General features: G+C 31.0%; 1 protein-coding gene across 1 annotated transcript in view; it reads left to right on the top strand.

Annotated features, from left to right (window-relative positions):
* LOC111613028 (guanine nucleotide exchange factor DBS-like) overlaps window positions 1-11,703 on the top strand; it is a 243,031-nt gene extending 231,328 nt beyond the window's left edge. Inside the window, exons 30-33 of the mRNA XM_023354329.1 lie at window positions 6,554-6,641; window positions 6,730-6,904; window positions 6,981-7,197; window positions 9,407-11,703. Coding sequence (XP_023210097.1) covers window positions 6,554-6,641; window positions 6,730-6,904; window positions 6,981-7,197; window positions 9,407-9,483 — 557 coding nt within the window. The 3' untranslated portion in view covers window positions 9,484-11,703. The remainder of the gene's footprint in view (window positions 1-6,553; window positions 6,642-6,729; window positions 6,905-6,980; window positions 7,198-9,406) is intronic.
* Window positions 11,704-14,212: the final 2,509 nt, after the last annotated feature.

The following is a 14,212-nucleotide window of genomic DNA, read 5'->3' as shown; positions in this document are numbered from 1 at the left end:
TTTGCTTTTGTGTAATCTCTTCTGCTGGATATTGGTTATATGAGCAGTGTTTATTAATGTATTCCCAGTTTGAGCAGTTGAGTTGATGACTAGTATCAGATTACTGGATGTGTCAAACTAGTAAACAGCCAGATTACTGAGATTGTTCTTTATTTTAAAATTATAATATTCAAGTAAATTAAAAATATTTAATTATTACTATTATTAACATATAGTGACATGCTTACTTCTAATGAAAAAATGCTATAACTACTAATAAAATGATTTAAATATAATTAATTTGGTCAATTCAACAGTTTATATCTACATTGTTTATATATACAAATATTATCATCATGGACTTGGATGCTCTCTTTCTAATGAGTTAACAGAACATCAACTTTTAAAATTCAGCATTCTGTGCTGTTCTATAACAAGCATGTTGGCATTCAAGTTCTGGACCACAATTCAAACACTCATTGAATTTGGCCACTGGTTCACCACAGCCAACTGTTTGTTCCATGATATAGGTATCATGATTGCACAAGAACCTTTGATCTACAAGGGCAGCAAGGCAAATACACTTATCAATGGCTAGAAGAGTATGAGTGATTGCTAAATACAAGAAATGGGATAATGAAATGAAGCTGGATATTTTATTTTTTTTTAAAATATAATACCTCTCATCAATGGTTTTATAACAAGGCCAAAATCAACAGCTGGATTGTATTTTGTAGTTCATTGTATAAAGTCTCTGAAGTCAGATGAGAAAATACAATGTGAGACAATGTTTAAAAGGTTGAACCCAACAGTCTAATGAGAACAGTGAGTCCTACATTTAGGACATGGTTGCTGTATATTTCCAGGTTGATTTGGACATGCCTGATAACAACAAACTCAAGCATTGGATGAAAGGAATCAAGGACTTTTTTAATGTTCTTATCACACTGATATTATCACAATAGCAATTTTTGTTACCTCTTTTTTTCAAATTGAGACAAGCAGATGCCTTGAGTTAACCAACTGCAAGTATTTTGCTGTCTCCCAAATGTGTCAGTTTCCAGTGTAGATCTGAAAAAATATTGACATTTATACGGAAGATAACTTAATTTGAGAGTAGTTACATGCATGCTTGAATAACATACATAATCAACCTGAGCTGATTACTGCACTCACAGTATAGCCAGAAATTGGATGCAAATAAATTGGCTGGAAATGCATGTTTCAGTAGTGTTCATTTCCTAATCCCATTTATTTCTCTTCAATATCAGAAGATATTGGAGTCAGAGCAATTGTCTATGCATGAGAATTCCACCAAAGAACAAAAGAATATTCCTCAGTGGAGACTTGGTTCTAGCCCAGGAACTGATGGTTGCCCACATGTCATGAATGACATTCATTGCCTAGCTGTAAACAAATGGGAGAATTCTTAGATGATAAGGCTGTTTTAATCTGTTGAAATTCCACTGCCATTATCTCTTTTTTTTATGTACTCTAACAATTTATGCAAACAACATAGAAGCCCTCATGGATACAGGATCATTGTTTTAGTAATATCAAATACTCTTTGTATTAAATTATATAAAGTATTAATCCAATTTTGCTTTTACAAGCTTGGGGAGATTATGCTACACATTCATGGACAGTGTACTGTTAGGATACAAGTGTGGGGACCATGTACTGTACTTTACATCACATCCTATATTGAGGCATGAAGAAATGAGATCAAAACTTGTGACCAGATCTGGATGACATGGTTGGGAAGGTCACAAATATTGGTAAATGAGTTTTGGAGGAGGGAAAGACTTGTTTGCTTATTGAATCCTATTTATTTGAACAAGAGAGAGAGATATTATACAAGCTCATCAATATGAACAATAACACTCAGCAAGTTCAGCTGAGATATAAAAGTCCTTCTCTAGGCATTCAAGACATCCCAGAAACAGAGTTTCATTGTCAGTGGAAGGCTAGTCCAATGCTAGCATAGTTGGGATCCTGTCAGAGTTTTTTGATGGAGAGAGACACACAATTCAAAACAGCAGTCTTCAAACATAATGGTTAGCATAATCCCATGCAGAATAGCACTGAGTAAAGAAAATGGACAGGAATTGGTTCTGCATCCTTGGAAATGTGATTTTATAGATTAGGTCCTTTGAATATCATAAACTCTCTACAGATTGGAGTTTCTGTACATTATACACTTACACAAGGGTTCTCAAGTGTATAATTGGTCTATTTTGATCTACCATCCCAATTTGTTTCAAGCCCTCGTGTTCATAATTTGATTGGCTTCATACCTGTCTTCAGTGAAACTGGAGCTCAAATTGGGCCATGGAAAAAAGTCAGATTTAATCATTGAAGGTTAAATCTAAATCTGCTTTTGATCTCAATCACAGATGTTTATTGATCTTAGGACCCTCATTGTTTAAAACAGTTTGGTATTTATTTATTCTTGACAGTTATTATTCCAAAGTGCCAGTCATTCAAAATTCTGATGGCAAACAAATTAGTAAAAGGAATTAAAGGAATTATTTTTATCATTAAACTTTTTTGTTTTGAGGAGATGTTTTTGGTGAGGGTTCAGACCAGTGTTGCCGCCTTTTCAGAATTGCTGACCTGGACATTTTAAAATATCCTAATAGAATGGTTTACTTAGAAATAAAATAATTAGGTTTTTTTTATTGTGAGTAGAAAATAAACATTTTTTATTAGAAGGTAAACATGTACTGTACATAATAATCTTGAGGTTTTCAATTTCTTGAGTTGTCATATTAAATAATTAAAATAGAAATTATAAACTTGTAAACTGAAACTGTCACATTCACTTTACAATAGGTTTGTTCCAACACAAGTCCCTGACTGCTTTGAATTTGAAACCGTACAAGGCATGTGCAATGTCATTTTACAGCCAAGAACTGAACAATGCGCAATTGCGCATGCCTGTTTAAAATCAGAGAAGTACTCGTTAAGCAAGTTGAACCAAGTTGAACCTTGCTTAACGAGTACTTCTCTTAACGAGCAAACAAATTGTAAAAAATTACTCACTTAATGAGCGATGTTTCACATAACAAGTGATGAGGAGAGGGAAAGTCCCAAATTGTGCGCATGTTACATCAGTCTGTGTTTAGCACTTGTTCCGCTAGCATCTTAGTGTCGCTTGTGATCACACATTTTTCCAAACTTGTGTTCAGACATATTACATATAAACATCAACAATCATAATCCATTATATAATATACATACCAAATTCTTAGGCTATGTAAAAGCTATAATTAAAGATTAGAAATTGATTAATTTGACTAGAGGTAGACAATTATGCTGCCATCTTGTATCCAAATTAAATTTTAGAAATGTTTAAATTAAAAATTAATTATTTATAATTATTAAATTTAATACGAGATGGAAGCATAATTGTCTACCTCTAGTCAAATGAATCAATTTCTAATCTTTAATTATAGCCTTTATATAGCCCAAAAATTTGGCTTATTATTTGATTGAGACATTTTTTCTATTTTTTTGTTTTCTGCAAATTGAATTTGCATTTCAGGGGTTGGTTCATTCCAAGCTAGAAGAAAAGATAAAGATGATTCACGCTCCTTAACAATGTATATCGTATAATTTTCTTTGAATAAACGTTATACATAAAATATTTGAGTATTTTTTCTTTCAGCATGGAACACATTATCGTATTTTACATTAATTTATATGGGAAAAATTGTTTCACTTAACAAGTGTTTCGCATTATGAGTAAGATTCTGGAACGAATTATGCTCATTAAATGAGGTTCCACTGTATTTGCCAGAGATATTTGCAAGTTAGTACTTTAAAAATACATTTTCTGTCACTGTTAGCCTAGGGATAAGATGGGGATAAGTTTGGGTGGGGGTGTGAAGTTAGTCTTTAACCATTAAAATAAAATACTCGCAAATATTTTTATAAATTTATCTTTTTTCACTGTAATTTCACAATTTCTATGAAAACCAGACAAATTAATAATTAATCCAGACAATGAATTTAAAAACCAGCCTATCCGGGTGAAAACCGGCTTGGTGGCAACACTAGTTCAAACCATGTAAGGTCACATGAGTTAAACCCGTAGCAATTCCTGTGGAATTTTTGGTTCTGTAACAAACTAGTTATGATCTAATACTGGGTTAGGATTTGTTAGAAAGAACTGTTGTTCTCATTATGGAAAGTAATTCATTCAATTGGAGGCTGAAGAATCACTTTTATTACTGAGTGTGTCTGCAGTGACTGTGGGTCCGCTAAAACATAGGTGGCCAGTGCAGTGCAAAGTTGCTCCTTTCTTATATTTCCTTGGTGTTCTACTAACCTGGCTTTGATAGATCTTCCTGTGGCTCCTATGTACATTAATTTATTATGTCGCCATGAATCCATAACAGGGATTTTATAGACACTGGGAAGTGTGTTTCTGTCTGCTTCATTCTTATTGGATCTTAATAGTTGGTATGTGGTGGGGGTTCTTTTAAACATGATTCTTTTGTTGGCTTTTCCAATGCGTCGAAAGATATTGCTCAGAGATGTGTTATAATCCATCGTTATAAACCCTTCTTTATTGGGTAACTTTTTCTTCTTATGGCACATCTTGCTCTTGCTGGTAATAGCATTAATATTGATCTTGTATTTCTTGGCTAAGTTGTATATATATTTCAGTTCATCCATTCTATCCTTTGCATTGTTACAATGCAAATAAGCTCTTGTGATAACCTCTCGGAACGCTACCAGCTTATATGATGGAGGATCATGCGAGATCCAAGGAATAAATACAGGGTTATATGTGGGCTTTCTGTAGACTTTAGTACTGAATTGTCCTAGGCGGTTAATTTGTATATAAAGATCCAAAAAGTGTATGATCTTATCATTTTCCTGCTCTAGCTCTATCTCTAAACCGAATCTGTTGTCATTTATATCATTTATAAAACGCGGTATGTTGGGTTTAATGTTTCAGAATATAAGTACATTGTCTACGTATCGAGCATACATTATCAAATTAACCACCTAGGACAATTCAGTACTAAAGTCTACAGAAAGCCCACATATAACCTCATATTTATTCCTTGGATCTCGCACAATCCTCCATCATATAAGCTGGCAGCATTCCGTGCGCTTATCACAAGAGTTTATTCGCATTGTAACAATACAAAGGATAGAATGGATGAACTGAAATATATATATAACTTAGCCAAGAAATACAGGATCAATATTAATGCTATTACCAGCAAAAGCAAGATGTGCCATAAGAAGAAAAACTTACCCAATAAAAAAGAGTTTATAATGATGGATTATAATGCATCTCTGAGCAATATCTTTCGATGCATCGGAAAAGCCAAGAACAAAAGAATCATATTTAAAAAAACCCCCACCACATACCAACTATTAAAATCCAATAAGGATGAAGCAGACAGAAACACACTTCCCAGTGTCTATAAAATCCCCATTATGGATTCATGGCGACATAACAAATTAATGTATATAAGAGCCACAGGAAGATCTATCAAAGCCAGGTTAGCAGAACACCAAGGAAATATAAGAAAGGAGCAACTGTGCACTGTGCTGGCCACCTATGTTTTAGCAGACCCACAAGACATCAAAGCCAAATGGGACCAAGCAGTGACTGTGTTAATTGATGCTTGATTTCCCATGTTTATTGCCACTACCATTCCTGTCATTCTTGATATACATCATTCTGTTTCCAGAATAGTCAATCAATGATCAACCATCTTTTAATTTTGGAATGAGGATTAATTTTACCTTCCTGTACCTTCAAATATCACACAACAACAATAATCTCAAAGTTTGAGTAACCAATAGCAACCCAACATCACACTAGAACCTGTTAGGGGAATGGGAAACAGAACACTAAATTGTCACCTGTTTGAATGGGAACTAGCAGATGACGTTAGAGGAAGATATGAACAAGAAATGACAGATGCTAAAGTCACTATTTAATGAGGCTATAAAACAGTTGGATGAACTACTGGTCCTATTGTTGAATTATAAGGAATATTTTACACCTAATTTGAATTAATTTAAGTCAAAAGAAAGAGGTGTACACCACAAAAATCAGAAAATGAAGGCAAGGTGATAAAACAGATGTTATTAAACTACTTTCAAAGACATATATAGCTAATTCTCATTTATGTACTTTCAGTTAAATCAATTTAGCTTTGTCAGGATTGAATGAAATGGACAGAACATTAATTTTAAATTTATAAATTGGACAAAGTTCTTTACATCAGAGGTGACAGTTGTGAAGAGAATGTAAATAAGCGATAAAGATAATTACACTTGTTATCTTGTGCTTTTTTAAATTAAAATATGCATTCATTAAGTAAAAAATAATAGAATGGTAAAATGATATTATAAATATGTAAAATAATGTTAAAGAATGAAATAATTTTATCAATTTTTTATATTAATATAATATTTCAATTATTCCTAATGTATTGGACCATTATTCCTATTCCTAATGTATTTTTTAATCATTAATCTATATTCTTTGTCATTTTATTTGTGAACATGTAAAAATAATCTGAGTTTTATTGATTATTAGATGCTAGTATGAAACAGTATTCAGATAAAATTCAAACACTGAGCTTAATTAATGGAGTAAAAATAGATTCACCTGTTGTGTTACATAGGTATGTTCACTATTATTTCAAATAAATTTTTAATTATTATTGTAATTGATTATAAATGCTATCTTATTTTTTGACAAATGTATTTTAGCCGTCGACCGGAATTGGGACGAAGAGCTAGTCTACCTTCACTACGACGCTATCGCAATGAAAACATAAGTTCTGCTACCTATTCTGATAGTCATGATGACGGATGGTCGACAGACGAAATGTCACAGACAGAAGATGAAGATGATGACAGTGATATTTTTGCATATACCACAGAAGTTAGTTTGTAAAATATATTGAATTTTATATGTAAAAAGTTTTTATTTGAATATAATTTTATAAATATTAATTAAGGTGGGGGGACGCTATGTTGCTTTGGGTGATTATGAAGCAGTTGATGTTGGAGAAGCCACTCTAAAAGAGGGAGAAGTGATTCAAGTAGAAAAAGTTGGATGCGCTGGATGGTGGTATGTTCGTGTTACAGGAACAGGAAACAGAGGATGGGTTCCAGCCTCCTATTTGGGACCATTAAATGGAAGAGGCCCATCTTCACCATCATTAAGTAGTCAAGGTAATTTTATTACTTTTTTATAGATAAATGTTTCTTAGCTTAAACTCATAATTTTTACATCAAATATATTTTTTTAATATATTATCTTTGGGAAGCTAAATGCTATAAATTATTAACTTTCTCTAGAAAAGCTTTTTTTTTAAAGTTCGTAAATTTCTAATTTATCAGTCTTAAAAAAAGTTATAATGAATATTTAATGCTATGTTGATATTGAATTTAATTTAATACTAAAGTAAAAAATTTGTGAAAGCTGGAATTGCAAAGGGACTCTCTAGATTTTCTGCCTTAGACAGGCAGGAACAAAAAAGTGATCATTATTTCAAAATCTGAAGGTACTTTTTTACCAGTTTTCAGTCTAGACATACCAGATTTGGTCTAGAGTATCAAGTGATTGTAATTAAGGTACTTCTATTCAATGCTGTCTGGAGAGAGATAGAGATTTAGTAATCCAAATGCAACCAAATCTGGTATGGTAATGTTTCAGGACATGTAGAAGATATTTGGTAAAAAAAATTATCATCAAAACTTCTTAGGACACTTTTGGCACTACAAACAACAGACATTTTATTATACAGGAGTCATGCAATACAGAGACTAGCAATGCAAGAAATACTACTCAATGTAGTCCCCAATCTTAAGGTGTAAAACCTGAAGCCAAAGAACAGTGTGTTCAATGTCCAACCATAATTGAGTTTAGGTGATGCTTCTCACATGAAGTGTGATACTGTCTTTCAAGGCTGCCAACTTTGCAATATGTACTTAATAAACCACATTTTTTAAGTGTTCCACAACCAGAAATCATACAGATTAAGATTTGAAGAATAAATAGTTAGGTGGTAGGAAACTGACAACCAATCACTCTGTTATTGGTGAAATGTTGTTGTACGTGCAACATTCAATATGTGTAGGTTCCATCTTGTGTGAAAGTATTTAACTCAAGGAATTATTGCTGTTACTGTTGAAGTATGACAAAAGTATTGAGCATCTCTCAGTATTTCTGGGTTGTCATAGATCACATCAGACTCATTGGGGACTAGCTTCTTCAAAGAATAATGGTCCAAGGATAAATGTGCCTGTGAATCCAAACCGAATCATAAATTTAGATGCGTGCAATGGAATTTACAAGAAAACATAAGTGTTTTCTGTGGCCTGATGTGACAGTTCAGATGTTCACTGTTCCACTCTGGTGAAAATTTGCCTCATTGCTCCAATAGGTCTTCCACAACACACCCATTTCCAATCTGGCAAGGAAGGTCAACGCAAAGGTCAGTCAAAATTTCCTGATGGGAACAAGTAAGTGTTCATTGTGGCTGATCTTACATGTATAATAATGCACCAACCTTCTCAGTACCTTTTGCACTATGCCATTGTATACACCCAAATGCCATGACACTACATGCACTACTGGATTCTGAAGCATTATTCATTGACAGCTCAACAACATTTATAGTAACATCTTTAATAGCTTGTGAAATGACAGGTTTGTGCACTTAACCAGACTGAATTCTCAGATGTCCAGTTTCCTCAAATAAAATGATCATGAGAGAGAAATTCCGAGAGCTTGTGGAGTCAATGGTCCTTGGCAGAAATTCTTACAATAGTGAAATTCTTGAAGTATAGCTGCAACATTGCCATTGTTTGCATAAAACATCTTTACAGGAAATGCATGTTCCAGCAAGGTGATGACATCATAGCTGATAAGAATGACATTCAACAGTTCTGGCCACTTTTATACCCAAAATTTTGTTGCAACATGCAAAAGAAACTGCTTTTTCATTGCTTGCAGCTTCAAAGTACTATAGTAGTCAAAAGTGCCATAGTAGTGAATTTTAGTACTAATTTTTTTATGGAAGTGTCTTCCACATGTCCTGGAATGTTAGTATACCAGATTTGGTTTCATTTGGACTGCTAAATACCATTTCTAGATAGTGTTGAATGACAAGTAATTTGATCTTACACAAATCAGCATGAGGTCCAAATATTAACATAAGATAATATAATATTATCTTACAGAAGTAAAACAAAATGTTACAAACTGTATTAATATGAAAAGTGCCATTTGGTATTATTCTTTAACAATAAGGACATATCAACATATAATCAATGCTAATAATACTTATATATCATTTTGGAATATTTTTAATATCAAAGTACTTCCAATAAAAGTGATATTGAAGCATAATCCAAGTTTTTGTTTATTTCCGGCTAGATTCAGCAACTGGTGTGGTATATCCCATTGCAAGCATTGCGAGCAGTATATCCTGCCACGATGGAACTACTGCATAACACTTACCTTCCATCATGATGCCATTGCCATTTAAACTGCCTTGGTGAATTAATTCAACAAGGAAATGAAGCCTTAGAAATTCTAGTCAAAGTGGGTTGATTAAACTATTCAACACTCAGCTCAGAAAATAAAATTTAGAACAAATTTTAAAGCTGTAAAAAAAAAATACTGAAACTAAAATGTTTTTGAGTAATTTCTTCAATTTTTATTCTTGTTTTAATTCTTTAGAAACTATTGATGTGATTTTGTTAAAATTCTGTTTTTTTTTATAAAACAAAATTTCATAAGATTTTTATATGGGCAAAAAATTTTAATAAATCCATGAACTTAATTGTTAATACCAATATTTGACATCGATACATTCATAATGTACTTCATTGCATTCTATTTTAGTTACAATGGCAACAAATTATTTGTTAACTTAATTTAGGATAATATATTATTACGATACTATGCAGATTATTAAAATGTAACAGAAACTACGAAAGATTTAACATCAATATTGCTTAGAATCATTGAAATCTTTTCAATTTAATAGCAAAGTGCAGTTCTAGTTGCAAAACAAACACAATAATGACCAAATTACTGTTATTTGAAATTACCAATGATTAATATTTTGTCCTTGATATTCCTCTATTGTATTTTAATGGAAGTTTTACTCATCTTGACTCTCCCATTTTGTGAAATCTAGTACCTATAAAGTATATTATATATGTTGTAATACTGTTGTTTCCCATAGTTGTCATCTATTTTTAATTTTGACATTGAATTTTCATGGAATTTTTTTATTACCATTACTCCCAGTGTGGCCTTTGCTTCATGTATATATAGTTATCCTAGCATTCATGTTGTATCGCATTAACAGTTATTTAAGCAAAATCAGTCTTGAGATTAATAGTTACCATTTGGCCCTTCATTAGCTAGGCTTTTTCTCGTAGAAACGTCAGAACGAATAACTGAGCTTTTGCAGTTTTTAAGATTTTACAATTTCATCTACTATACAACAGTTTTAAAAACTTCCAGTTTTTTTGTAAAACTTATATCCAGATTAATTTTGAGAGTTTTAGAAAGTTAAAATATAGAAATTTTGCCTTTCCACAATTTAATGGCATTCTTAATGTCAAGAAAATATCTCACGTTAGCGATAGTTTAATGGCATTATACTCAAACTCATGAACACATAATGGCACTTATGCTTTGATTACAGTATGTAGTTTCATCATCAATTAGCAAATTGCATAATACTAAATATTCAAAAAATGGAAAGGATTTAGCACTTTTGTTTCTTGGCACTTATATGATTTGACTAGTTTTAAAAATTGTCAAATAGAAATTCCTATCATAGAAGCATAGATCATTTGTCAAAATTTAATATCTTTTATGATATTGTGAAAATCATACAAGTAAAACATCTGCATTTAACCCTGCTAAACACAGCTACCATTAGGTTTGATAACATAGATGTATTCCAGACTTCAAAGTAATTCAACTGTTACATATTCATGCCAAGTGGGTATTTATATTTAAAATATGCACGACTAATTCCTTTTTCTATTCCACACTTTTTTATGGTAGACAAAATAATTTCATAAAAATTTTTACAATCGATGACTGCCATGTTAAGAATATGAGAGATTTGTGTGGCACGATAAATTTAGTTAAATAGAAAAAAATAAATAAATTTATGGTTTTTCAAAATTTTTCAAGTCATTCACCAAGCAGTCCTTAACTTTAACAGTGTCTTGTTTTTGCATCTGCAATCAAAAGATAGCTATAACTTCCATGTGGAAAATGCAAATACAAAACTTGTCTCATAGCTTTTATGTCTTCTCCCTCTCTCCTCCCTTTTTTTCTCTTCTATTTATTCTCTTCTATTATATTATAGTTATAAACTTAATGATAATTTTGCAGTTTAAAATCTCAGGGAATCCATCTATTGATATCATCAGTTTTATGAATTTGCACCTACATTTGTTATCTTTGTTATATTGCCGAGAATATATTTTCATCATTTTCTTCCTCCCTGTAGCAAAGAAACAACGATTTTTGTAGCAATAAATAATAAGGCTTTGACAAAACAAATTATTTTAAATTGCCAAGTAATAAACATGCAAGAGTCTATATGATATTTCAATATTGTATTGTAATTATTAATTGGTTGTAGCAATAATCTATATATGTATTTATATATATAGATATATATAAGTATTGTATATGCAATGGTAAATTTTTGTTGTTAAAAACATGTTTTAAATAACTGATTTATAATATTTACATATATCTTATTTTCAAGTCTGATAAATTTGTAATGAGTTTTCATTAGATGGAAGAAGAAACAGAATACATTGTATTAAAAGAAACGAGGTTTAATTCCAAAAAATTTCTTTAGTTTTTTCTATGAGGACATTCGAGCACAATGGTTTCAAATTGTGTCAGATAAAAAAAACTTATCTATGTAATGTAAATGTGTGAAATTGTACAATTTAAATTTGTTTAAAATTGAAATGTGTAGGAAATGTTAATTTTATGAATTTTTTATGACAGTTGTTTTTTAAGTATTGTATTTATAAAAGAAAAAAAATACTTCCATGCAAAATGATTTTGTATTTCTTACATAACTGTACTCTTTCTGCAAATATTTTTCGAGGTCGGACAGGCCATAATTCACATTATTCGAATCCCATTTGTGGAAAACAAGAAAATAAAAGTAGCTTCATCACCATTGCAATTTTTTGGAGTACAAAAAAAAAATATTAAAAGAAAGGATCAATTTGTACAAGTTATGATCCTTGAATTCACAACTTTTGCCAATTTTCTAAGTCTTGTAAATAGAAATTTTTTGGTCACAAAGAATCATTCATGCAAACGTTAACATAGCTGAAAATTTTTGATCTGATATTTAGTAAATAATAATTATGTTAAAGTTTTTGTACTATTATCGATTAGCTCTCACCAATTACGACTATGTAAATACACCGGAAACAGAAAACACCAATGATGTAAGTGCAAACATTTACATGTTCAGCACTCATAGATTAATAAAGTACAAATGATGGCAGTTTCTGATGAAAGATATTTAAAAAAAAACAACTTGTTATAAATTTATATACAATGTTTGAAGTTATTAGAATTGTGCTGTTTAGTTAGTTTGATGTTTATTTCCCCCATCCAATGTAAAGTTGAAATTTTTCTTAAAAGTTGATAATTCTTTGAAACCATTTGTTATGTAGAGGGTAAAATGTGCAGTTAATAAATGATTAACTGCTGGAAAGAATATGTTTTATCCTCATGATAATCTCTGTGATGTATCCTGATAATAAAATGTTAGCATTCCAGGCTGTCTTAAACTTATTTTTTATCAAAGTAAACACCATTACTGGCAACAAAACTATGCTTTAACAGACAATAACTTCTGTTATTCTACTAGCAATAAGATATTGATCATCATGTAATTGTAATCAGAAATCTGAATCCTGTTTTACAAGTTTTTCATAAGAGCATTAATTCAAAGATTTGTATTTGTATGTTTCAATTTGATTTATCATTACAGCTAATTATTAGTTTAAATATTAATTAAATTACATGTTTATTTTCATATAGGTTTCTTATAGCATTTAGATGTAAGGTGTTGAACCTAAACTAACTTTACACCTATATAATAATAATAAATCCATAAATATAAAAAAATGACACTAAAATAAATCAATTTCTAATTAAAATATAAGTTTGTAAATATTATATTAAAATTAATATTTTATTATAACCACATTATGTATCTTATTACAAATTTCTATACTACATGTGAAAAGAACAATAACATTGCTATTGTATATTTGAATATCAGTGACGGAATGGAAGTGCTGTATTGTCAAATAGGAGACAGCATCCACGGTGAAAATATCTGAATGGTGTAAAGCAGTCAGATTATACACATTTACAGATGCACTTGACAGATTATATAAAGCATTTATCAAAATATGTAACAAATTTAAGTTTAGTAATCAATACAAAATGAACTTTATTGATATTGGGCAGTTTCTTTTTCTTGAATAACAATTTTAAAGAAAAAAAACTCATATACAATAATAATAGGAAGTAAAATTATTTCTAGTAGATGTCAAGCATCCTAATTTCCTAAAATTCTATTTTTAACATAACCTAGTTATCTAAGAAACTTCCAAGAACATTTGAATTTAATTTAAATCAAACATTTTCTTCCAAAATGTTTGCCTATATTGGCTGTAATTTGAAAAATTTATAGACATAAATTCTCACTGTCAGCCATTCTTTCTTAATCTCAAGAATGGAGTTAGATAGATGAAAGTCAGAACCAGATATGGAAAGCTTAGGGGCAGGATGCCCCGATTAATTATATACAAACTTCCAGTTTGCACTGGAGATCATGTTGTTTCAATTCAAAACTTTTCCCCTGAAAGGTGTTAGTTAGATGACTGGCACAATTCTATTGCTAGCAGGAAAGTATGAATTACAGTGGTACCTCAGGATACGAAATTAATCCGTTCCGAAACTGAGATCGTATCATGAAAATGTCGTAAGGTGAATCAACTTTTCCCATACGATTACATGTAAAACCAAATAATTCGTTCCAACGCGAAAAACATACTCAAATTAAAGCCAAGTAATACATTAAAAAAATAACTGTAGTAAGAAAAACAAATGAAAAATGCGAACTAATGTAACGTCGTATGGTGAGTTTTTGTTCGTATC

This window comes from Centruroides sculpturatus, unplaced genomic scaffold (genome assembly GCF_000671375.1).
Source record: "Centruroides sculpturatus isolate CEXI.00-Female unplaced genomic scaffold, Cexi_2.0 scaffold310, whole genome shotgun sequence".
NCBI lineage: Eukaryota > Metazoa > Arthropoda > Arachnida > Scorpiones > Buthidae > Centruroides > Centruroides sculpturatus.
This window is presented reverse-complemented; position numbering and strand designations above follow the sequence as displayed.